At 39.7% G+C, this 25,681-nt stretch overlaps 3 protein-coding genes and 1 pseudogene across 3 annotated transcripts in view; all 4 read right to left on the bottom strand.

Annotated features, from left to right (window-relative positions):
- The window catches only part of LOC116255551 (cytochrome P450 94A2-like), a 49,715-nt gene extending 36,917 nt beyond the window's left edge, over nucleotides 1–12,798 (bottom strand). Inside the window, exon 1 of the mRNA XM_031631416.2 lies at nucleotides 11,158–12,798. Coding sequence (XP_031487276.2) covers nucleotides 11,158–12,446 — 1,289 coding nt within the window. The 5' untranslated portion in view covers nucleotides 12,447–12,798. The remainder of the gene's footprint in view (nucleotides 1–11,157) is intronic.
- Nucleotides 2,060–3,365, bottom strand: LOC116255997 (cytochrome P450 94A2-like; annotated as a pseudogene).
- A 3,839-nt stretch (nucleotides 12,799–16,637) lies between the features above and the next one.
- Nucleotides 16,638–18,604, bottom strand: LOC116255553 (cytochrome P450 94A2-like). Its single transcript, XM_031631417.2, has one exon. It carries the CDS (start codon nucleotides 18,506–18,508, stop codon nucleotides 16,967–16,969), a length of 1,542 nt encoding a protein of 513 aa, XP_031487277.1. The 5' UTR covers nucleotides 18,509–18,604; the 3' UTR covers nucleotides 16,638–16,966.
- A 3,492-nt stretch (nucleotides 18,605–22,096) lies between these two features.
- On the bottom strand, nucleotides 22,097–24,227 carry LOC116255554 (cytochrome P450 94A2-like). Its single transcript, XM_031631418.2, has one exon. It carries the CDS (start codon nucleotides 24,069–24,071, stop codon nucleotides 22,545–22,547), a length of 1,527 nt encoding a protein of 508 aa, XP_031487278.1. The 5' UTR covers nucleotides 24,072–24,227; the 3' UTR covers nucleotides 22,097–22,544.
- Between the last annotated feature and the right edge of the window lie 1,454 nt (nucleotides 24,228–25,681).

Below are 25,681 nucleotides of genomic sequence, written 5' to 3'. Positions count from 1 at the left end.
TTGGGAAAATACAGAAAACATGTGGAAAAAAAAATTCTGGCTAAGACGGTTAGCTGGATTTTCTTGAGCCATATTTTGTACGTAAAAGCCTATGTTTTCAACTGCTTCAGTCATGGCAACCGAGATTTTCACTACACATGGTTTATTATATCTTGACCTATAGTTAATGTAAGTTAAGTCCTAAACTGAGGAAAATTAACCATTTCAAACGCCTGGCATGCTTATGCTATGAAGCTTCTGGGTGTTCAAGCTGGGTACTTTTCTTGCTGTTATACTTGGATATACCATCTAATGTATGGCTTCCTGCCTAAAGCAAAGACGATAAAAAGAAAGGTTTTAGCTAATACTGGAAGAAGTTTCATTTGTTGTGTATCTGTATGAACAGACAGAGATGCATGCATAATAGTTACTAGTGCAGTTCAAAATAGAAATAGTCGTGGCACAAGGATTCTTTTGCTAGCAATATAGAATCCCATCATTGAAACCCAATGCTATTGAGACTGTCTCTGATGCGACTCAAAATCGCTCAAGTGATCAAAGTCTAATACTTGAGGGATTATTTCTGACGCATTATGAAAAATGTTCATGAAGTCCAACCATGACAAACCTGAAAATAGGGTAATGGAAGTCTAATTCTACAGGGATCATTTGTAATGCTTTATGCAAGAACGTCAGGCCCTGCACTTTAGGGGGTGAGGGGTTTGAAACTTATGTTTTCTTTGGGCGGTAGGATGAAATGCTCTTCCTGCTCACCAAAAATGTGACTCATATAGAAAATAGTAATTAAGTGATGTATACTACTGTTGGGACCATCTATGATTTTTCCTTAGAGAACACTGGTGAAAACCAACATTGATATTGTTTGTAACACTTTCCAGAAAAAAGGACAATGAACACAAAATGCCTAGACCATTTCTGACGCATATAAAAATGACATCAATGAAAGCCAAATGCTGTTGGGACCATTTGTAATGTTAAAAAAAAAAAATTGTCTGTGAAAGCTGATACCATTGATACTTTGTGAAGGTTTTTGGGAAAAATGTCAATGTAAGTCCAAATGTTGAGACTTTTAGTGACACATATGAAAATAAAGTGAGTGATACTACCGAGACTATCTGTGGCCCTTTCTGAAAAAGGGTTGGGGAAAACCGACTTTATTGAGACTCTCTGTAACACATTTTGGAAAAACGTCAGTGAAGTTGAAATGTCAAGAATTTTTGTGACTAGAACAAAACATAGTGGCAATGCATGTTTTTACACGTTAGTGAAAGCAGCACCTTTATCAAATCCGTAAAAATAGTGTCACCAAGGGCCAGCCCGTTTGGTAACAATAACAAACTGTTACTATCTTACAAACATTTTGTTATCATGGTTCAAGAATCTGTCTTATTTTTTGGGTAGATTAATGAGACAATAACAACTTGTTACTATTGTCAAACAAACCTTTACTATTGCCAAACAGACCTTTACTACATGAACATAGTTCTCCACAAAGCCAACCACAAATGCACCGTATAAGGCACTCCAAGTTTGCTTGATGCCTCAGGGACATCACATTAGTCTTTTTAATTTAGAAAAAATGTATATTTTTTGAGTAGTGTTGTTGGTGGGCTGAATCTTTGAATCAGCCCATTTTCTAAATTTCGGTGAATTGGTTGGAAATTGGTAAACAAAGTAACAAACGTATCAACACGAATAATAATTGAAAATTTCAAAAGAAGAAAAATTTTAAAATACAGAAACATATTGAAAATGACACATTGTGCTCTTGCATTGGCCATAATGTCAAACCGGTTTGCCACCAATTGAACAGGGAGACCGCCTCCATGGACGCGTTAAATTATTATGGTGTGCTAGCCGACAACATATTCGTAACATTTTTGTGTTCACGTTGATAGGAAGCATGTGCAGTTTATACTTTGCTACGTATAGGTGTCATCCTTTTTTGGTATATATATATAACACTTAAGTTAAAGGTATACCATAAAACAACTCCAAGTTCGGAAACAACATTAAATTCTTAGAACAGGAGGCAGGAACTAAGATCTATGGTTAAAAACTAAGGAATATGCTTGAAGCGCCTGAGCACGGGTTGGCGATGCTCTTCATCTGAAGAAAGACCATTTCCTTCCCCAGACACAGCCTGGGTCCAGCTTGAAACACCGGGTACTTGTACGGGTACTCGTCGACAAGTTTCATCCTCCCTACCATTTCATCGTCGTTCTTCAGCCACCTCTCCGGCCGGAACTCCTCGCAGTCCTTCTCCCACAGCTTCTCCATCCTGCCCATGGCGTGAGGATCGTAGATCACACTCGAACCTTTCGATACCGCAGTGCCGTCCCGGAAGACATCGTCTTCTGCAGCATACTGTTGTCGACTGGTACTGGCGGGTAGAGTCTCATGGTCTCACAGATCACTGCATGCAAGTAAACCATCTCCTTTGTCTCGTCGAGGCCGAGTGCTTCCTCTCTAATGTCAGATATCTCTTTCAGGATCTTCGCTTCCATGCCTCTGTGGGTGGAGAGCAGCCAGAAGAACCATGTCAGTGCCGCAGAAGTTGTGTCCATGCCTGCAAGTATGAAGCTGACGACTATGTCTTTGAGGAGATCCCTTTCTGTTTTTTCTTGCGAATCAGATTTCCTGCATATTCATCGACCTGGAGGACAGCGGTTCCTAGTTGGCCTTCATCCCCCAAACCGAATGCACGCTTGAGTTTCCAAACAACTCGAGAGAGGTACCTGAAACGAACACTGGTGACCCGTGCCGCCAGTTTAAAAGCAGAGGTGAACCCAGAGGAAGTGACAGAGGGGTCGAGGCAGCCGGGGTCGGAGCCGAAAGCAATCCTGCAGATGGTATCGAACGCAAATCGTTGAAGCACATCCCGCAGAGCTTAGAAGGGGGAGGACGCGGCCGGAGATCTCTGAATTAACGACGGTATCAACGAATTTGCGGAGGGAACGGGTGCTGAACTCACGGCTGGCTATCTTTCGCTGCATCTTCCAGGTCTCGCCGTCGGCGTTGAAGATGCCGTCGCCGAGGAGGTCGTGGAACATGGCATAGGAGTCGGGACCCTTGGGATAGGCATGAAACTTGGTCTTCAAGATGTGCTCAACGTTGGCGGGATTGGCAGTGATGAACATTTTGGAGCCAAATAGGCGGTGGATGACGACGGTATGGGTGGGGGACTGGCGGAGGAGACCCGTCATGTATTCGGGGAGGCGGTGGATGTTGGCATAGAAGGAAAGAGCAGCATGGGGTATCATTTGTGGCCATATGTGGGTGGAAAAGAAGACGACTTGGATGTGTTGGTGAATGGGAGCGGCCTAATGATGTGAATCAGAAGGAAGGTGAAGACTACAAGCAAAATGAAGAATGAAGCGCTTCTTCCATGGCTTCCCTTTAAAGAAAAATGAAAGAGAGAACAAGGAAGACCAAAGTTATTGTTAAAGCCTATGTCCACGACCGGAAGGCACTCATACTGTATTTCTATTGGTGATGAAGAAGATGATAATACAATGACAGAAATGAGTCCCTTTTATAAGAAAAAAGTTCACTTTTTATCATTGGCAACATCTTTCTTGCCAAGATTAGATGAAATCTTTGATTGATCCCAAGATTGTTGCCTTTTCTTATCTTCAGATCTTTCTGCCTTTTTCATCTGATCATAATCTTCAATTACCAGCTCCTCACCCGTTTTCTGATTGTCATTATTTTTTCGAACGGATTTGTTGCTCTTACCATTTTCCTTAACATTCCCCTTCAAACTGAGCCGCTGGTGGAGGCTGAGTTTGCTCTTGAGAAGATTGAAAATACGCTTTGATAGGCTTTTGGTGAAAAGATCTACAACTTGATTATTGGTTGAAATATACCTAGTCTCAAGTTGTTTTTGAGCGACTCTCTCTCTTATGTAATGGAAGTCAATTTGAATGTGCTTGCTTCTATTATGAAACATTGGATTTGCTGTCATATAAAGAGAGCTTTTGTTGTCACAATATAAAATTGAAACTTTGATCATCTGAATTCCAATGTCTTTCATTAAGAATTGTATCCATGTAAGTTCTGCTTCTGTCGATGCCACTGCTCTGTATTCATTCTCGGTACTTGATGTGGCTACACTGTTTTGCTTTTTAGCACTCCAAGACACACAATTAGCACCAAGAAAAACACAAAATCCTGTAGTGGATCGCCTAGTTTGAAAACATCTTGCCCAGTCTGAATCTGAAAAAACATACAAATCAAGAGTGCTCTTCTGCATCAATATGTTTAGTCTCATGTGTATTGATCATTTGATATACCGTAGAATCCTTTTGACCATTTGATAATGATTATGAAATGGCTCATGCATAAACTGACTAACATAATTAACAGCAAAGGAAATGTCTAGACGCGTTAGAGTCAAGTATTGCAAAGAACCAACTATTTGCTTATAGAGAGTAGGATTGTCAAATTTCTCTTCATCATCTTTATATTGCGGCGTTTTTGGGCTCATTGGCATGGTACTTGATTTGCAATCTTCCATCTTCGCTCTTTCAAGAATGTCTTTAGCATACTTGGTTTGACATAATAGAATTCCTTGTTTTGTCCAAGTCACTTCAACTCCTAAAAAGTAGCTCAACCTGCAAAGATCTTTGACGGGAAATTCTTTGCAAAAGGCATTAACAAAGCTTTGCAAGAATAAGGAACAATTTCCAGTTATGATCATGTCATCAACGTACACAAGAAGCACAAGAGCTTTTTATTTTTGAGGTAATGTAAACATAGATGGATCAGCCATACTAATAGTAAAACCATAATCAAGAAGGAAAATGCTTAATCTAGCATACCATGCTCGCGATGCTTGTTTTAGACCGTAAATAGCTCGTTGTAATTTACAAACATATCCTTGTTTTGTTTTATCTTCATATCCAGGAGGCTGTCTCATGTATACATCTTCATGAATAGCACCATGTAAGAAAGCATTCTTGATATCTAGCTGCCTCATTTCCCATCTTCTAACAGTAGCAATGGAAAGAACCATTCTAATAGTGGTAGAACGAACTATTGGAGAAAAGGTTTCATAGAAATCAATTCCTTATTTTTGAGTAAACCCTCGAGCAACAAGTCTAGCTTTAAGTTTTTTCAACGTCTCATCTGATTTGAGTTTAGTTTTAAACACTCACTTTGATCCAACTGGATTCATCTTAGGATCATAAGGTACAAGTCTCCACGTTTTATTTTGATCTAAGGCTTTAATTTCTTCATCCATAGCCTTTTTTCATCTTGGTTTCCCAAGAGCTTCATTAACATTTGAAGGTTCTTTAGGAATATCTTGATACAAGATATGTAAGTTGGCATATTTGGAATTAGGCTTGAAAGTTCCCACCATCGATCTAGTAACCATTGTTCTAACCATGGTTAGAGAAGAAGTAGTACCTTGTTCAAAGTTTTCGGTCATGGTCGTGCCAAGTATTTCACGTCTGCTTTGATCTTGTTCCAAATTTTTCTGTTGATTGTGTACTGATTGTTCATTGTCTGATATGGTGCTATTTTGTTCCATGTTTTCAGTTTTGGCTGTCTCATGCGCGCCCTGATTGGAGTTGTCTGGCTGATTGTGAACTAGTTGCCTATTTTATCATCATATTGTCAATCGAAACCTCTTGAGAGTAGATGTCAATCTCACTTCTTTCTTCCTCATGAGCATCATTTGTTCGAGTAGGACTATTATCTTTGGAGAGTGGTTGTTCTATGTCCGCTTGTTCCTCATCAAAAGAAATTAAATAAGAAGTTATAGAATCACCATTATATAATCTAGCAGGATTTTTATAAGTTAAAATATGTTCATCAAAACAAACATGTCGAGAAATAAACATTTTTCCAGTGGCTGGATATAAGCAGCGATATCCTTTGTGACAATCACTGTACCCAAGAAAAACACACGGCAATGATCGAAGTTCCAATTTATCTTTTGCATAATCTCTCAAATAAGGAAAACATCAACATCCAAAAACACGAAGAAAATCATATTTAGGATGTTGTCTGAAAAGCTTCAAGTAAGGAGAATCCATTTTAAGAGAAGATGATGGTAGCCTATTATTGAGAAAGACAGCACTGCTAAATGCTTCAAACCAGAAACGCTTGGGGATGTTCGCGTGCAACATCATGGTCAAACCTAATTCTGTGATGTTGCGATGTTTTCTTTCTGCCATACCATTTTGTTGTTTAGTGTATGGACAAGAAAACTGTTGTTTTGTTCCAAGAGATTTTAGGTGATCTCTAAATTTTGTGCTCGTATATTCTCTCCCTTCATCTGATTGAAAAACTTTTATCCTTTTACTAAACTGTGTCTCAACATATTTCTGAAAATGCTGAAAACAAATAAAAAAATCAGATTTCGACTTCAAGGGGTATAGCCAAGTGAATCTAGAATGCTCATCAATAAAAATTGCATGGTACTGATAGCCAAAATGCGCACAAACAGACGCTGGTCCCCACAAATCAGGGTGGATTTTTTCAAAAAGTTCAACAGATTTATTTTCTCCTTCAAGAAATGGCAACCTACATGATTTGTCAAGTTGGCAGCTATGACAAATAGAAGTTCTAGGAACTGAAGAGCAAATATCAATCAAATTTTTCTGCTGCAAATGTCTCACAACGCCATTATGAGGATGTCCTAATCTGAAATGCCATTGTTCTTCAGAAACACGCCGAAATCTGGATGAAAAACATGTTGTATGTCTAACCTTGCCGATGGTATAAACTCCATCACGTTTGTTGCCTTGTGCCACTATTTTTCCTGTTCTCCTGTCCTTTATAAGACAACATGAGTAGGAAAACTCAAAAACATATGGTAACTCACAAGTTAATTGACTGACAGAAAATAAGTCTTTCTTGAGTTTTGGAACATATAGAACATGAGAAAGAAGAATTGATGATATGCCTGTATCAATTTCACTGTTACCAATATGAGTTATAGAAAGAGACGTGTCATCCCCAACGACAACATGATCACTTCCATGATAAGCAGAGATTTTAGAAATCTTATCATGATTTCCAGTCATGTGAGCAGATGCTCCAGTATTGGCTTGCCATTATGAGTCATTTGTGTCATCAAGAGTAATAGCAGTGAGCGCTTGTTGGGCATCTTCGGCTTGATAGGCATGATTAAATCGTTCAAAATACTTGATGGTAGAGTGATATTTCTTACTGCAGATTTGACAAACAACAGGATTTTTGCGTTTCTTCTCATCGCCATTAGAAGAGGGATTAGAACTTTCTTGTAGCCGACTTTGATCATGTCCATGCCCTTGATAATGTCCACGCCCTCTATAGCTTTGTCCACGTCCAGATTGTTGATGAGTCATGGCCATGATAGGGAAAGTGGGACTTTTTATCCGAGAGTCAAAACTTTGAAGAAGAGAAACGACCTCTTCATAAGACAGTGTAGGTGGTCGAAGCATGGATGCAATAAAGGTTTCATATCCTTCTCCAAGTCCTTGAAGCAGCCAATAAAGTTGAGCCCCTTCATCAACAGATTTTCCAATAGCAGAAAGATCATCGTATATGCGTTTAAATTTTCCTATATAGGCTTCCACAGAATCATCATTGTTCTTAAGCGAAGTTAGCAAGTGCGTGAGAAGGAATTCTCTTTCACGCGACTTACAAGAGAAAATATTCATAAGAGCCCTCCATATATCCTTGAATGTCTCAAGGCCAACGACCAGACCAAGAGCGCTTTCAGACAACGTGCTGGTTATCCATCCCTTGATAAGACGATCAGTTTTCCTCCAAGTCGTATATTGAGGATTTGGCATTTTTTGAGAGGAAAAATTATCAATAAGTTCTAGTGGGGCCGTAACTTCACCAGTCAAAATGCCTTGCAGATCTTGGCTTTCAACAAGTGCCAAAATTTGTGTTTTTCATAGGAGAAAGTTTTCAGCTCGCAGCTTGAGAGAGACGAAATTTACAACATTGATAGTATAAGGGTAAGGAAAAACCAGAGTCGAAGAAGACTCCATATCAATGTATGGTATGAGAACCTGATTTTATGACGCCGGTTGATGGAGAGAAAAGAAAACTGATAATCAGCGTCAATAAACAACAACAGGAAAAAAAGATCAGCAACAGGCAGTCCTTCCAAAAACCATAGCTCTTCAACGACAGCTCCAAAAATTATGAAAAATTGTAGGAATGTTCTACAGATTCAGACGATTCCAAAGAGCTCTTGCTCGACAGCTGCCGTCGCCGGAACTCACAACGCCAGCCAAAATCGCGGCCGGGTCAGGCGGGTGCTCTGTTTTGCTTCTGTTTAAAAAACAGGTGGTCCTTCAAAAAATCGTAGTTCTTTAACTACAGTGCCAAAAATTATGAAAAATTGTAGGAATGTTCTTGAGATGCAGGCAATTCCAAAGAGCCCTTTCTCGACAGCTTCAGTCGCCGGAGCTGACAACGCCGGCCAAAATCATGGCCGGGCTCAGGCAGGCGAGTGCTCTGTTCTGAGTCTATTTCAGAAACAAGCAGTCTTTCTAAAAATCATAGCTCTTCAACGACAGCTCCAAAAATTATGAAAATTTGTAAGAATATTCTTGAGGTGCAGACGATTCCAAAGAGCCCTTTCTCAACAGCTTCTGTCGCCGGAGCTAACAACGCCGGTCAAAATCGTGGCCGATTCTAAGCAGGTGCTTTGTTACAGGCAGACGTTTTGGGGATTTCGTGTGCAGCAGCCGTTCCTCTTCCCTTGGCTTCAAACATCAGAAACGCCTTGGGAAGAATATGCAGGTGCCTTAGATAATTCTGAACTCCTGCAAGATAACACCCATAACGATAGACACCAAAAAAATGGTGATATCCTATCGTAAATACAGTTTGTTTATCGCAGCTGCTTCTCTCACGCACCGATACCATAAAGAAAAATGAAAGAGAGAACAAGGAAGACCAAAGTTAACGTGGTTCGGCTTGTTAAAGCCTACGTCCATGACCGTACGGCACTCAGACTGTATTTCTATTGATGATGAAAAAGATGATAATACAATGACAGAAATGAGTCCCTTTTATAAGGAAAAAATTCACGTTTTATCATAAGAAACATCTTTCTTGCCAAGATTAGATGAAATCTTTAATTGATCCCAAGATTGTCGCCTTTCCTTATCTTCAGATCTTTCTGCCTTTTTCATCCTATCATAATCTTCAATGACCAGCTCCTCACCCTTTTTCTAATTGTCATTATCTTCTCCAACGGATTTGTCGCTCTTACCATTTTCCTTAACACCCTTCACAAGCTTTTTTTGTTTTTCTTTCAGGCTTTGTTTCTTTTCTGCCTGAAATGAGAAACCGTAACACCACCGACCACATATTTATAAATAACTAAATTCACTAAAAATAGTTATTCAAGCATTTTTTTGTCTGTCACATATGCTTGTAGGTTTGATCTTAAGAGTAACTCCATGATAAACATGTATTAAGTTAGTTATTTTTTGTTTTAAAACTTACTTTTTAATACTAATAAAAATGAATTGTTTTTATAACATCAAAATGATGATGATATAAAAATCAATTTTTTTACAAAATACTGAAACATGATGTATACTAAATTGGTATTTATAGACACAATAGGGTGTACATATTTTGTTTAAAATAATTTTCAAGACAAATTTAAATGGTTCTTGTGTTTGTTCCTTACCCAAGTGGTATGGAATCTATCAAACCTTTTAGACCTCTAGCGAACCACTTTGGTGTAGGCAACCATCAATGAACTATTATAAAGTCATTTCGTCCATACATTTTTTTTGAGATCGAGTTGCATGCAAGTAACAAATGTACCTCTTCGGAAAAAAGAGGAGTTATGGTATTTTGGAACTCTTCTTCATAATGAGGTGTACCTTTTAGTCTTCTTACTTTTTTATAATTTGTTTTATCCTTTTCAAAACATTTTTTTACTTTATTAAGGATACTTAATCATTACATACATTGTGCAAATAGCCAGCAGCCATTTTTATTTTCATTTTACACTACTTTTGAGAGCCAAGTTGTGTGGTGGGGACAACCATATCAAATTTAAAAAAAAAAAAAAGAGTATTTTGGAGATTTTTTTTTTAAAAAATATCCTTTTTAGAATGAACATGTTTGGAAATGAGACACCATTTTCTGTGGAGCTTGATAGGATTTGCTTGAGTTACTAAAAATCCTAACAACTCATTATTATTGTTATTATTGTTATTATTATTGTTATTATTATTATTATTTCATTTAATAGGTTGGCACACGTTTTGGAAGCTGCGGTGAGATAAGCCCCTTTCCCTTTCCCTCAACACCTGGGGTTTGGTGTTCAAGTTGAGAGTATTGTGTGCCACCATTTACAGTTTAAAGCACCACGCTCTAATCGGCCCACTAATCCGGTGTTAAACTAATCACCTAACCTACATAAAGAAACTAATCACCTAACCTGGGGGTTGAGGCCCTGAGGGCCAACAATCGTCATCGAGCGGGGTAGCCTTTGCCTCTCGATGGGGATGGCAAACGACAAGCTTTTCTTTTTTTTTTCTTTTAATTCAATGAAAAGATTAGGTCAAAATCAATATCGATTTGAGTTGCGTGCATCGATTGCTTTTTGTAATTATAGAAAAAGAGTCCGATCTTATCAACAAGTATCTGCTGCGAGAACGACTGTTCATATTAAGCAAAAATACTCAAAACACAGATATGTACATGAGCCATTCACGAAACTAAATAGATGTCCTAAGGTCTACTTCCCGATGCTCCCTGAAAGAGTAGAAGACTGAAGATCCCGTCGCAGAGAGTAGGAGAGCAAGAGATAGATAGAAAGACTTGTGAATCTGATGGGAATTTGATCATTATCCAACCTAACATTGGAATAGTTGGCATCGTAGTTTTAATATAGAACGGCATGGGCAGATTTGATGTCAGGTCTTCCTCTCTTCCACCTTCACTGGAAAACCACCTACCATCTTGATGGTCAAGTTCCACCTCATCACTGGCTGGAAGTCCGGCGACAACGGAACTATCCTAAAGCGAGTAAGCACTGTGCCAACTACGGTTTTCATCTGGATGAAAGCCAAGTCCTGACCCAGGCATATCCTCGGCCCTGCCTGAAACACCGGATACCTGTACGGGTCCTCCGGCACAAATCGCCACTTACCATTTGCTCCGTCTCTCCGCAGCCACCGTTCCGGCCGGAACTCCTCCCAATCTTCCCCCCACAACGATTTGGTCCTCCCCATGGCGTAAGGATGGTACATCACGCTTGCTCCTTTCGGCACCGGCGTTCCGTCTGGGAGCACATCGTCTTCGGCGGCGTACTTGATATCGGCCGGCACTGGCGGATAGAATCTCATGCTCTCACAGAGCGCTGCGTGCAAATAATTCATTTCTTTGACCTCATCAAAGCCGAGTGTTCCTCCTTCCACAGATGCGATCTCCTTCACAATCTCCTCTTCGACGTGCCGGTGTCTGGACACCAGCCAGAAGAACCATGTCAGGGCCGCCGATGTCGTGTACATGCCGGCGATAACAAAGCTGATCACCATGTCCTTCGCGAACCTGTCATCAGCACCATCCACATTCATAAATCTTGAGAGAAGATCCAACTCCTCCGGGGTGGTAAGGGGGTTCTGTTTCCTCTCACGGATGAGGTTTCTGGTGAAGTCGTCGATCGTTCGAACAGCGTATCGGAGCTGCTTCTCGAAGCCGATTCCAAGCGCCCGCTTGATCTTCCAAACCACAGGAGAGACGGCAGTGATGCGCTCGCTAAGAATCTTTCCCACGACGGTGAAAGCCATGGTGAACTCGGAAGTCGAGAGACTGAGGTCGTCGGAAACAGGGCAGGCGCCGAAAGCAATCCTGCAGATGTTATCAAACCCGAATCGCGCGAGCACATCCTGAAGATCCAAGATGGTACCTGTCGCCGCCGCCGAGGTGAGGAGCGGGAGGAGGCGGTCGGAAACTTGGCCACCTATAACAGTTTCTGCGAATTTGCGTAGAGATCGGGTGCTGAACTCGTGGCTGGCGATCTTCCTCTGGAACTTCCAAGCCTCCCCGTCGGCGTTGAATATGCCATCGCCGAGGATATCATAGAAGGTGGAATAGAAGATGGGGCCAAGTGGGTAGGCCAGAAATCGAGTCTTGAGTATGTGCTCGACATTGGAGGGGTTGGCTGTCACGATTAGTTTGGAGCCAAAGGGGCAATGGATGAAGACGGTGCCGGTCGGGGATTCTTGTATGAGCTCGGTGAAGTATTCCGGGAGGCGGTGGGAGTTCGAGGAGAGCGACGGAGCAGCGCCAATTATTGGGTAGGATTTTGGGCCGTAGATAGGTTTGGAGGAGGCGGACCTGGGACTGGGAGCCCTGGTGCGAAGAATTAAGCTTAGTATACAAACCAGAAAGAGGGCAAATGTTACCAGAAAAACTGGAAGAGTAACTTCCTCCATGGCTTTGCTCCACAAAATTGTTGTCATCGCCGGTCTATATACACATTACATATTCCAAATTATGTTTTTTTGCTAAAGAATTGCTCTGTCAAGACGATTTTGACTTGTTTTCATTGATAGATTTGAGGATGACATAAGACCGATTGGATATTCACCAGATCCTCTCACGATTTGAAAGGGAAAAGAAAATCAGAAAAGGCAAAGATGAGGTGCAATATGATTGCACAAGGATTTAGGGGGTTTTCCAGATCTATCGAACATCATCATTCATCCACCACCGGCAACGCCGGATGCTGCATTTTTTTTAGGTGGAAAAAAAGAAGCATGGGCATCGGGTGCCACAGCAGCCCCCATGTTTCTTTTGGAGAAAAAGAAAACAAAAAATAAAAAAGATAGCTGCGAGGTCTGCTATGACAACCCCTTTTGTTTTCAAAGGACCCCGCCAGGGCTGTTATGGCAGTTCCCAAGTGGCGGAACCACTCATAAGTTGGTGTGGGCACACCAACTCCACAAAATCTTTTTATTTTGATATTGATATTTTAAAAAATATGTTTATTTATATATAACCCTACCACTTTTAAGTGAAGGTTTTATATTTAATGTCGATCAAATTTTTCGGCTCTGCCGTTAATAATAAGATTTTGTTAGTTAGTGAAGAAGAATAATAATAAAAAAAAATCAGTCAACACTTCATGCAAACTCTATACTGCGCCCAGGATGCAAAGGATTGAGAACCCTCTCCAGGGTGTGTGCGAGAAAGAGAGAGAGCTTATCGGTTCGGTCTAACGGTCACTGTAGTCTGGCTTCGACACATCGCTGGCTGCCGGAGCGGCTGTGACTCAGGCAACAGATGAGTCTACGGAACCGTCTAGCGAAGGGGGAGAAATTGAGACCGAAAATGAGAAAAAAATGGTGGAAAGGCATTTATACCCGTTAAAGATTTCAGTTTGGCTGAAAAGTTTTGATATATTTTCTAGATGATGTACTTTCCTTTTTTAAAAAAAAAAAAAACATTTGAACACCTCATGATTTTTTTTGAAATAAATATTACATGTCCAATAGCTCTAGTTTACATCATTACGTCCATCAAACACAAAAAACTAGTTTGGTGTTTTGTATCAAATTTCTACCATTCCAAAAGCAAGATTAGCCACTTTTTTGATGTCTAATTATGATTTCATGATGTTCGAAATTTAATGATCCAAAACTTTTAAAAAAATATATGTCATTTACATATCAAAACCAATGTCTAAGTATGATCATTTAGGCAATTAGGCGCAAAATCAGTCAGCAAATAAGTTTGGCCTCAAAAGCGCTCCTTCGTGGCTATCTACTGCTTTAGAAAACGATCCCCTTTTCGTTCTTTTTCTAAAGAAATGAACAACCAACCATGAGAGCATGACCTGCAGCTTCGAAAAAGGATATTTTTCTTTTAAAAGTTTGTGTTCTGTCTGCTACCAAAGAAACACGCCCACGCATCACGGAAAATTAAATCACACAATGACTTGACTCCGTTCAGTTAGAGGGCGGCTAGTTACCAAGATGCAAAGTTGCTTTGGGATATTCATCAACAAATCCTTCACGGCACTGCCAGCTCTACCAGCTAAGCTTTATGTTATCTTGATAAGGCTACACAAGAGCCAACCTTTGACTTATTATTTACGTATGTCATTATTTTGACAATTGTGCGCTAGACCTTTCTTTATAAGATTTTGGTGGGTCATGGTATCACATAAATCTCACCTTGTGCAACAGTCAAAATAATCTCCTAATTAATTTTTTCACATAGATTTGGTGGGCTATAACATGTCAAACTCATCCCAATAAACTGCCTCTGTTTTAGCTTTAATTATCATCTGCATGCTTGCTAACGCAATTTAAACCAACTCCATCATCATTCCGTTATTATTTACAACAACCCCTCCAAATCAATGTCCATGTCAACAAGATTGAGCAATTGGTTTTCAATTGATGAAAATGTGGCCCTAGTATATATATATATATATATATATATATATATATATATATATATATATAAAGAGAGAAATGACAATCAAGGGTATGAGATAATGTCAAAAATATGAGATAAGGACAGACATATAAAATAATGGCAGGAGTATGAGATAATTGGACAAGATTTCAAACAAGTATATTGGTGATAACGACATGCATATATGAACTGACACAATTATTCGAACGCAAACCTTTTGGCCACCATGTGCAAGCATCACAAAGCCGGTACAAATATATTGCCCGCTTCACTCTAAGAAATGGGCACCATTACGTTATTGTCAATATGGGCATCGGCTAATCTTCTACAATGTATTAGCGTCTATATGATGTCACATATTCAGGCCAAACAAATTATTCAAAGTGCTGACCAATGACATTCTTTAGATCACTCTTTGGTTGGTTGTTTAAGTACATCAGGGTTTGATGGAAATTTGGAATTGTATGCCATTCTTGCTTCCAAAAAACAGTTCATATCATTTTTAGAATAATGAAAAATGTTATTCAATGAAAATTGTCCATCAATATGAGTTCCCTCTTGTCTTATAGTCTATCAAAGTGAGTCAAAATAAGCTCTACGCTTATAATTTTTTTTATCAATAAAGCAAAGCAAAACTACATTTCACTACACCGGCCTCCATGCCAAGCATTTGAATCCACTCAACAGAAGTTCTAGTAGCCCTCCAAAGAAACTCTGTTAAAGCCTCCTCATAAGAAACCTATTAAGAAATCAGCTCAAGGAACATCTAAAAAGAAAAGACAGATGAAAAGACGTAAACACGCACTAAGAAAACAAGAACATGGGACTTGCAAGAAGTAAGTGTTCAAAATATACGGGAAGCATAGTGGGAATTCAGGTGAGAATTCGATTAACTGCACCAAGTTGCAAAAGGTGTCAGTCCATGATTGCCAAATGGACGCTCAATGTTACTTGCTCTGACAACAGAGGAGTCGTGATTCATCTAGGATGAACATAATCAAGTTAGAGTTGAATCGGCCACTTTATCAATTCCACTAAATTGGTTTGAGGTCCAAGAAAAGTAGGTTTGAATTTTGTAGTCATTGTCACATTTCATGTCAGTATATTATTTCTTCAAGTTACAAGCGTGACATTTTAGTTAAAGGTTATGTCACAGGTCCACCCAGACCCCTCAAGCAAATCAAAATGTTGAAGGTATAAACATATGGCTTTGGGGGGTTTGTGAAAAACAAGTGAATTATTTTACGAATAAAAATTCAAATATTAAAATTATCTAAAATTTCAAAAACGTGGCATTTTTTGCATCCCACACAATACTATGCACCAACGGGATTTAGGTCCCCCCGTGTAGCAGCTCAACCTTTACTTTTCAACTTAAACGGCGTTTCCAATTCGACTACTATCGAATGAGTGGAAGGGAACGTCACCATTTACTGACTGGAGCACTTGTGGAGCAACTTATTGGCAATTTGGCACCCATATGCATGTTGCCATCCATCTATTCTGGATATAATGAATGCATTGGAGAGGAAACTTCATGACGGAGTAAAGGTTAGATCAAATGTCCAACGTCAATTTCATCTAATTTTTTACAATTTTCTTCATCTTTTGCCATGTCTAACATCAATTTCATCCAATTTTCTTCATCTGTTGCTGTATGAAGATGATGAGGGCGATCGGGGTTAATTTTGGTGTTGCACCCAATCATTCACCATTGGAAAAACTGGTCGCAGATTTTGTGTTGCAGATTTCGCGTTCCATCTCTTCCCATCATGCGGTAGACCATATTTAGGGGATTCCTGTTTCTATATGATGTCCACCAGGCTCAGATAAACGTTTCATGGACTATTCTTGTATGTGGATTTCTGCCGGTGGCCATAAAAGACACAAGAAGTAGACGCATCGAATCAGCGTTCTTCTCGAGTGCAAAAAGATTTTTGTTTGTTGGTACTCTTCCAGGGACAATAATTGTTCACGTGTCACGTGAAGGAGGACGGGCAGTAAGTGGTTTCCAGTTGTAAGCCGGCTAACTTTATCTTGCAGATGTAGATTACAGGAAACATTGCTACAGACAAATTCCTGTGAAGCAAGAGCCAGCCTAAAGTAATGGTGAGCTCCTAATTATATACCACATAACTGTTGAGACAAAACATGATTATACATCATCTGCCATAATAATGGTCTTCTTATCTGCAGTTTCCATCGTATGTCAAACCTCACGCGATCTCTGATTTGCAAAATTCTATATCTTACATTCTCTTAAGTTACAGATTGGCAGCAGGGACATTCTTTGAGTGTTCTGTAAATCGACTCCAAAGATTTGTAAGACATTCACAACCAAACAACTCTTAAAATGAACTTTACATAGAACTATTTTATCTAGAATACTTCCCCCCAACTATACAGCAAGAAAAGCCCGGTGCCGGTGCCTTATTTGGGGGGATCATGCGGCTTATAAAAGCCCCAGAAGGAAAACACAAGCAGCTTCATTATACTCTCAAATATTATTAGAAACCAAGGGGACGGTCCGGTTTCAAGATACTGTTAATATATCGTCTCAGTCTTGGATAAATACACCTGCCTTCCTCTCTTCAATCTTCACCGGGAAACCACCCTTCATTTTGGACGTGAGGGTGTTATAGAACTCTGGCTGAAAATCCGGCGGCGGCACAATCTTAAAAAGCCTAAGCACGGCGGTGGCGATGCTCTTCATCTGAACAAAGGCCATTTCCTTCCCTAGGCACAGCCTAGGTCCTGCTTGAAACACTGGGTACTTGTAGGGATCCTCACCGACAAATTTCATCCTCCCTTCCATTTCATCATCCCTCTGTAGCCACCTCTCCGGCCGGAACTCCTCGCAGTCCTTCCCCCACAGCTTCTCCATCCTGCCCATGGCGTAAGGATGGTAGAACACCCTCGAACCCTTCGCGACCGCAGTACCGTCCGGCAGAACATCGTCTTCTGCTGCATATTTGCCGTCAGCTGGCACTGGCGGGTAGAGTCGCATGGCCTCGCAGATGGATGCATGCAAGTAAACCATCTCTTTTACCTCGTCGAAGCCGACTGCTTCCTCTCTCAGGTCAGATGTCTCCTTCAGGATCTTCTCTTCCATTCTTCTGTCCTTGGAGAGCAGCCAGAAGAACCATGTCAGTGCTGCAGAAGTTGTGTCCATGCCTGCAAGTATGAAGCTGATGACTATGTCTTTGAGAAAGTCCTCACCAACATCATTGGAGCTCATAAATCTTGACAGAAGATCCAAATTTTCTGTTGAAGAGATCCCTTGCCGTCTTCTCTCGCGAATCAAGTGTCTTGCGTATTCATCAATCTGGCGCACAGCATGTCTGAATTGGCCTTCGTTCCCCAAACCAAATGCACGCTTGAGTCTCCAAACAACTGGAAAGGGGTTCCTGAATCGGTCGCTGGTGACCCGCAAGGCAAGATTGAACGCAGAGGTGAACTCAGAGTAAGTGACGGCGGTGTCGAGGCAGCCGGGGTCGAAGCCGAAAGCAATTTTGCAGATGTTATCGAAGGCAAATCGTTGAAGCACGTCCTGGAGATCTAACGTCGTTTTTGCGGCTGCCGCGGAGCTGAGATGGGGGAGGAGGCGGCCGGAGATCTCGGTATTAACGACGGTGTCGACGAACTTGCGGAGAGAACGGGTGTTGAACTCATGGCTGGCTACCTTGCGCTGAACCTTCCAGGTCTCGCCGTCGACGTTGAAGATGCCGTTACCGAGGAGATCGTAGAGTATGGCGTAGGAATCGGGGCCCTTGGGATAAGCATGGAACTTGGTCTTGAGGATATGCTCAATGTTGGCAGGATTGGCGGTCACAACCGATGGTTTGGAGCCAAATGGGCGGTGTATGACGACGGTGAGGGTGGGGGATTCGCGGAGGAGATCCGTGACGTAGTCCGGCAGGCGGTGGATGTTGGCGTAGAAGGAAAGAGCAGAGCCGATGATGGGGTAAGATTTGGGGCCATATGTGGGCGCAGAGGAAGAAGACTTGGATGAGTTGGTAAATAGGAGCAGCCTAATGACGTGAATCAGAAGGAAGGTGGAGACTATAAACAAAAGGAAGAGCGAAGGCGCTTCTTCCATGGCTTCCCTTCACAAGTTCTTTCTTCTGCCTCACCCAAGCTTGTGTACTTGGAGTTGGTCATATCAGGGTATCAGAATTTCTCACGGTCAGTAAAAAGGAAATCATTTTGAAATAACAAAAAAAATTAAAAAATTAAAAGATTGAAAAAGACATTATTTAAAAAAAATCCCCACAATACTTTACTTTCACTTCTTTTTCTTTCTTTTTTTTTTTTTTTATGGATGTAGGTGTTGCACGTAACGGACTCTCCTCCCACACACTTATGATAGAAAGAGAGACAGAGGCAGAGAGAAACTTAGATTTCCAAACTTGCAGGAAGCAATTGGGTTGTCTTTGTCCACACACTGGCAGCTATTGTTTGGATTTTAGTTGATATCTGCTACGTTTAGAATATCTCAATTGTATTTCCCTGTGGTAAAATGTTAAGTAGGCTTTTGATAAGCCACGCTCATGGAAAGCTGGTTATGCACTTGATATTGATATTGGCGTCTGAATTTTTACTGCGCCAGTAGTAGGAGTAAAATACTTTGAAAAAAGAAAACTTTTTGTGAAGATAAAAAAATCAAAAAAAGTGAAAAAGATAAATCTAACATTTTTTTATATACCAAAGTGTGCCCCCTTTTCTGTATCTTGGCAAAGTTAGGCATATTTATTACATATCAAACTTCAACAATCAACTGCATAATGCCTATATAATTATAAGTTTCAGTTAAAATGAACAAATATTATTCCAGAACTCATGTATAAATTTATGATCGTCCTAATGTCTCATTGTCACATTAATGACCAACAAAATGTAACAGAAAATGAATTTACCATTTGTATGTTCATGTGGCCATATCATGTTCATTGAGCTGATTACTTTACAAAAATAATTACCAAATTGTAATCAGCAAAAAATATCGTCCCACATAAAAGAATATGTGACATTTGTCGTTCTAGACACTTAACATCTATGCATATCCACATTTTCTAATATGAACAAAAATGCACTAGTGATTCCAAGAAAAGCAAAACAATTGACTGTTGAATCCATCCTAATCATGTACATCTATACAAATGCATAGTCTGTACATTTCAATATATATATATATATATATATTTTATATATATATATTTAAAAAATAAAACTTGTTTCCATCATCATCATCGCCCACTTCACTGCTACCACCATCATCATAACTATCATCCCAACAAAAACAAATCCCCGACTCTTCATTTGCATGTTTTGAACTCGCCCCTTCATCTTCAATTTCTTCGTTGCATCTTAGCAAACTAATTTTTATATCTTCTTTTTCATCCTACATTTAAAAAATTAAAAATCAAACATATAATATATATCAAAGGACAAACTACAAAACTAAATTCATCAAACTTCGATATGATGCAAATTTACTTCATCATTAACACCATTTTCTGGTTCTTCTATCCAATCATCCATAGGATTCTTCTCAACAAAAATATTATCCAATGAGAGAGGGCTGAAATTTTGTACATCCAAGACTTGCTTCTTCTTTAGTCTTAAATTATAATTGCTTCTCCTTTAGTCTTAAATTATAATGTACATATACAAAGTCATTCAACCTTTTCTATTGTAGTCTACTATGTCTTTTCGTATGAATTTGATCAAATGTACTCCAATTGCGTTCATATCCACTTGAAGAACATGTTTGACTAAGAATTCCGGTGCACATGATCCATGTTCTTCCCACCATATTGCTAAAAGAAGATACAAAACAGTAAAGGTCAAATCAAATCATTAACATTTTATTAGAATATTTGATACATCATAGAATTGTCTTTGTGATGAAAAAGTTAAAAGACTAACAGTTATAAAAGGGCAACGGGTATTTCTTTTTGTCTAGTCTTTATCGCCAAATGAGTACCAAAATCTGATTTTGCATCCTTGATCTAGCAAGCTAGGTTTTCCAAAAATCATTAAAAAAAAAAGCTAGGTAAACCAACTTTTTGGAGGTGCCATCTAATCTTCCCTCAATAAAATGCACACTTGTCAGTGAAGATAAACTATTACTGATGTGAAAATTATGTCAGAAATTATGTACAAAAGTGTCACACAAGCTCCTATAAGATGGTTTAGTCGTCAATTTTATTGTATTTTCTATATACACTGCATACTAGTACACATCCCAATATTGTGAAAATATAGAAAACATGTGAAAAGAAAAAAAAAGACTGGCTAAGGCGGTTAGCTGGCTTTGCTTGAGCCATATTTTGTACGTAAAAGTCTATGTTTTCTACTGCTTCAGTCATGGCAACCGAGATTTTCACTACACATGGTTTATTATATCTTGACCTATAGTTAATGTAAGTCAAGTCCTAAACTGAGGAAAATTAACCATTTCAAAAGCCTGGCACAAGGATTCTTTTGCTAGCAATATAGAATCCCATCATTGAAACCCAATGCTATTGAGACTGTCTGTGATGCGGCTCAAAATTGCGCAAGTGATCAAACCCTAATACTTGAGAGATGATCTCTGACGCATTATGAAAAATGTTCACGAAGTCCAACCATTGGGAACTATTATTGACAAACCTGAAAATAGGGTAATGGAGGTCTAATTCTACCGGGATCATTTGTAATGCTTTATGCAAGAACGTCAGGCCCTCCTAGGGGATGAGGGGTTTGAGTGGAAACTTATGTTTTCTCTGGGCAGTAGGATTGGGCAGTAGGATGACATATTCTTCTGCTCACCAAAAATGTGACTCAAATGGAAAATAGTAATTAAGTGATGTATATTACTGTGGGGACCATGATGTTTCTTTAAATAACACCGGTGAAAACAACATTGATATTTTTTGTAACACTTTTCAAAAGAACGACAATGAAGACAAAATGCCTAAACCATTTCTGACGCATATAAAAATGGCATCAATGAAAGCCAAATGCTGTTGGGACCATTTGTAATGTTAGAAAAAAAAAATTGTCCGTGAAAGCTGATACCATTGATACGATGTGAAGGTTTTTGGGGAAAATGTCAGTGTAAGTCCAAATGTTGAGACTTTTTGTGAGACATGAAAATAATGTGAGTGATACTACCGAGACCATCTGTGGTACTTTCTGAAAAAGGTTCGGGGAAGGCTGACGCTATTGGGGCTATCTGTAACACTTTTTCGAAAAACGTCAGTGAAGTCGAAATGTCGAGAATTTTGTGTCGAGTACAAATATACTGGCAATGCATGTTTCTTCAAGTTAGTGAAAGTGGCACCTTTATTAAGTCACTAAAAATAGTGTCAGTAAGGGTCAGCCGGTTTGGTAACAATAACAAACTGTTACTATCTTATAAACATTTTATTATCATAGTTTAAGAATTTGTCTCAATTTTTGGGATAGATTAATTGAACAGTATCAAGTTGTTATTATTGTTAAACAAACTCTTACTATTGCCAAACAGACCTTTACTGTTTGATGCCTCTCAAGGCCATCACATTAGTCTTTTTTATTTAGAAAAAAGTATCTATTTTTTGAGTAGTGTGTTGTTGGTTGGCTGAATCGGTGGATCAGCCGATTTTCTAAATTTAGGTGAATTGGTTGGAAATTGGTAAACAAAGTAACAAACATATCAACATGAAAAATAAATGAAAATTTCTATAGAAGAAAAATTTTTAAATACAGAAACATATTGAAAATGACACATTGTGCTCTTGCATTGGCCATAATATCGAACCGGTTTGCCTCCAATTGAACAAGGGGACCGCCCCCATCGAAGCGTTAAATTATTGTGGTGTGCTGGCCGACAACATATTCTTAACATTTATGTGTTCACGTTGATAGAAAGCATGTGCCTGGTTCCTGGCTTGATTGATGTGCAGTTTATATTTGATTCTTATAAATGTCACTTTTTTTTAGTGCAAACGATAATATATATAACACTTAAAAGGGTATAAAACAAACAACATTTACGTCAGGGAAGGAAACGCAAGTGGACTAGAACTAAGATCTAAGTTCTAACATATGGTTGGAAAATTAAGGACTTTGCTTGAAGCTACCGTTAATATATCGTCTCAGTCTTCCACTTACACACCCGTTTTCCTCTCTTCGATTTTTACCGGGAAACCGCCCCTCATTTTGCTTGTGAGGGAGGCATAGAACTCTGGCTGAAAATCCGGCACCGGCACGACCTTAAAGTGCCTGAGCACTGCGTTGGCGATGCTCTTCATCTGAAGAAAGGCCATTTCCTTCCCTAGACACAGCCTGGGTCCAGCTTGAAACACCGGGTACTTGTACGGGTCATCGGCGACAAGTTTCATCCTCCCTGCCATTTCATCGTCGTTCTTCAGCCACCTCTCCGGCCGGAACTCCTCGCAGTCCTTCCCCCACAGCTTCTCCATCCTGCCCATGGCGTAAGGATCGAAGATCACCCTCGAACCTTTCGATACCGCAGTGCCGTCCGGGAAGACATCGTCTTCCGCCGCATACTTGCTGTCGACTGGTACTGGCGGGTAGAGTCTCATGGTCTCACAGATCGCAGCATGCAAGTAAACCATCTCCTTTGTCTCATCGAGGCCGAGTGCTTCCTCTCTAATGTCAGATATCTCTTTCAGGATCTTCTCTTCCACGCCTCTGTGGGAAGAGAGCAGCCAGAAGAACCATGTCAGTGCCGCAGAAGTTGTGTCCATGCCTGCAAGTATGAAGCTGACGACTATGTCTTTGAGGAAATCCTCACCAACATCGTCGGTGCTCATAAATCTCGACAGAAGATCCAAATCTTCCGTCGAAGAGATCCCTTGCTGTTTTTTCTTGCGAATCAGATTTCTTGCATATTCATCGACCTGGCGAACAGCGGTTCCTAGTTCGCCTTCGTCCCCCAAACCGAATGCACGCTTGAGTTTCCAAACCACTGGAGAGAGGTATCTGAAACGAACACTGGTGACCCGTGCCGCCAGATTAAAAGCAGAGGTGAACCCAGAGGAAGTGACTGAGGGGTCAAGGCAGCCGGGGTCGGAGCCGAAAGCAATCTTGCAGATGTTATCGAACGCAAATCGTTGAAGCACATCCTGGAGATCTAATGTCGTTTTTCCAGCTGCCGCGGAGCTGAGAAGGGGGAGGAGGCGGCCGGAGATCTCTGAATTAACGACGGTATCGACGAATTTACGGAGGGAACGAGTGCTGAACTCACGGCTGGCTATCTTTCTCTGCATCTTCCAGGTCTCGCCGTCGGCATTGAAGATGCCGTCGCCGAGGAGGTCGTGGAACATGGCATAAGAGTCGGGACCCTTGGGATAGGAATGAAACTTGGTCTTCAGGATGTGCTCAACGTTGGCGGGATTGGCAGTGACGAGCATTTTGGAGCCAAACGGGCGGTGGATGATGATGGTGAGGGTGGGGGACTGGCGGAGGAGACCCGTCATGTATTCGGGGAGGCGGTGGATGTTGGCATAGAAGGAAAGAGCAGAGCCAATGATGGGGTAAGATTTGGGGCCATATGTGGGTGGAGAAGAAGACGACTTGGATGAGTTGGTGAATGGGAACAGCCTAATGATGTGAATCAGAAGGAAGGTGAAGACTGCAAGCAAAATGAAGAGTGAAGGCGCTTCTCCCATGGCTTCCCTTCACAAGCTTTTCAGTTTTTTTCTTTCAGAGTTTCAGGCCTTGCTTCTTTTCTGCCGGAATGAGAAACCGCAACAACAGAGGGCACATATTTATAGTTGGGAGTGAGAAAGAGAGAGGAAGAGAGGGATAAACTTGGATTTTGGGAGTTTCTTAGTCAAGCTTAGGGACCGAGTGAACAGGGGTGGCTTTGTCGACGCGTCCACATTTCAATTATGTTAGGCTTCAAGTTATGGATCGATAACGTGCAACGTGGTCCAACTTTCAACTGATGTGAATAGTCTTTGGGAGCTGACACTGGAAAGCATATCAGTGTCCAATCAACTGAAGGAGTCCACAAAATGTTTACTCTCAGTCTCTCACGACATCTAATTTGGGTCATCTTATTTATTAGATGTATGTCAAGAGAAAATTTAACAATGAAAAGAAAGTGTTTGAACATTTTTATTATTTAGTATTAGTGATTATTCTTTTTCCATCTTTTTTTGTCATGTATTTAGTTAGATCGCTTGCGTGACTCGGGATTACTAGATTCATCATTTATATATATATATATGAAAAGAAAGGTTTGGTTAGACCATTTGGTAAGGGACAAAAACTAGATTCACTAAAAGTAGTTATTCAAGCGTTTTTTTTTTGTCATATATGTTTGTCCGTATGAACTTAAGAGTGATTTCATGATAAACATGTATTAAGTTTGTTTTAAAACTTACTTTTTAATACTAATGAAATGAATTGTTTTTATAACATCAAAATTATGATGATAGAAAAATCAATTTTTTTACAAAAATAGTAAAACATGATGTATACTAAATTGGTATTTATAAACACAATAGGATGTAGATATTTTGCTTAAAATAATTTTCAAAACAGTTTAAATGGTTCTTGTATTTGTTCCTTACCCAAGTGGTATGAAATCTGTCAAACTTTTTAGACCTTTAGTGAACTACTTTGATGTAGGCAACCATTGATGAACTATTATTTATGAAGTCATTCCATTCAGACATTTTTCTTGGGATCAATTTGCGTGTAAGTAACAAATGTAAAAAAAAAAAAAAAAGAGTTGTGATATTTTAGAACTCTTTTTCATAATGAGTTGTATCTTTTGGTCTTCCTACTTTTTTATAATTTTTTTATCCTTTTCAAAACATTTTTTTTACTTTATTAAGGATATTTAATTATTACATATCATGTCCATGCATAGGAGTGTGAATATAGCCAGCAGTGCAGTATGGAATCTATCAAACCTTTTAAACCTCTAGTGAACCACTTTGATGTAGGTAACCATCCATGAACTATTGTAAAGTCATTTCATCCAAACATTTTTCTTGAGATCGAGTTGAGTTAACAAATGTACTTCTTAAGAAAAAAGACGAGTTATGATATTTTAGAACTCTTTTCATAATGAGGTGTACCTTTTAGTCTTCTTACTTGTTTACGATCTTTTTTTTTATCCTTTTCAAAACATTTTTTACTTTATTAAGGATACTTAATCATTAAATACTTTTTGCATGCATAGAAGTGTCAATATAGCTAACAGCCATTTTTATTTTCATTTTACAGTACTTTTGGGAGCGAGCGAGTTGTGTACACCAAGATGGTG

This window comes from Nymphaea colorata, chromosome 6 (assembly GCF_008831285.2).
Source record: "Nymphaea colorata isolate Beijing-Zhang1983 chromosome 6, ASM883128v2, whole genome shotgun sequence".
Classification (NCBI taxonomy): domain Eukaryota; kingdom Viridiplantae; phylum Streptophyta; class Magnoliopsida; order Nymphaeales; family Nymphaeaceae; genus Nymphaea; species Nymphaea colorata.
Note: the sequence above shows the minus strand (reverse complement) of the source record. Positions and strands in the feature narration are given on the sequence as shown.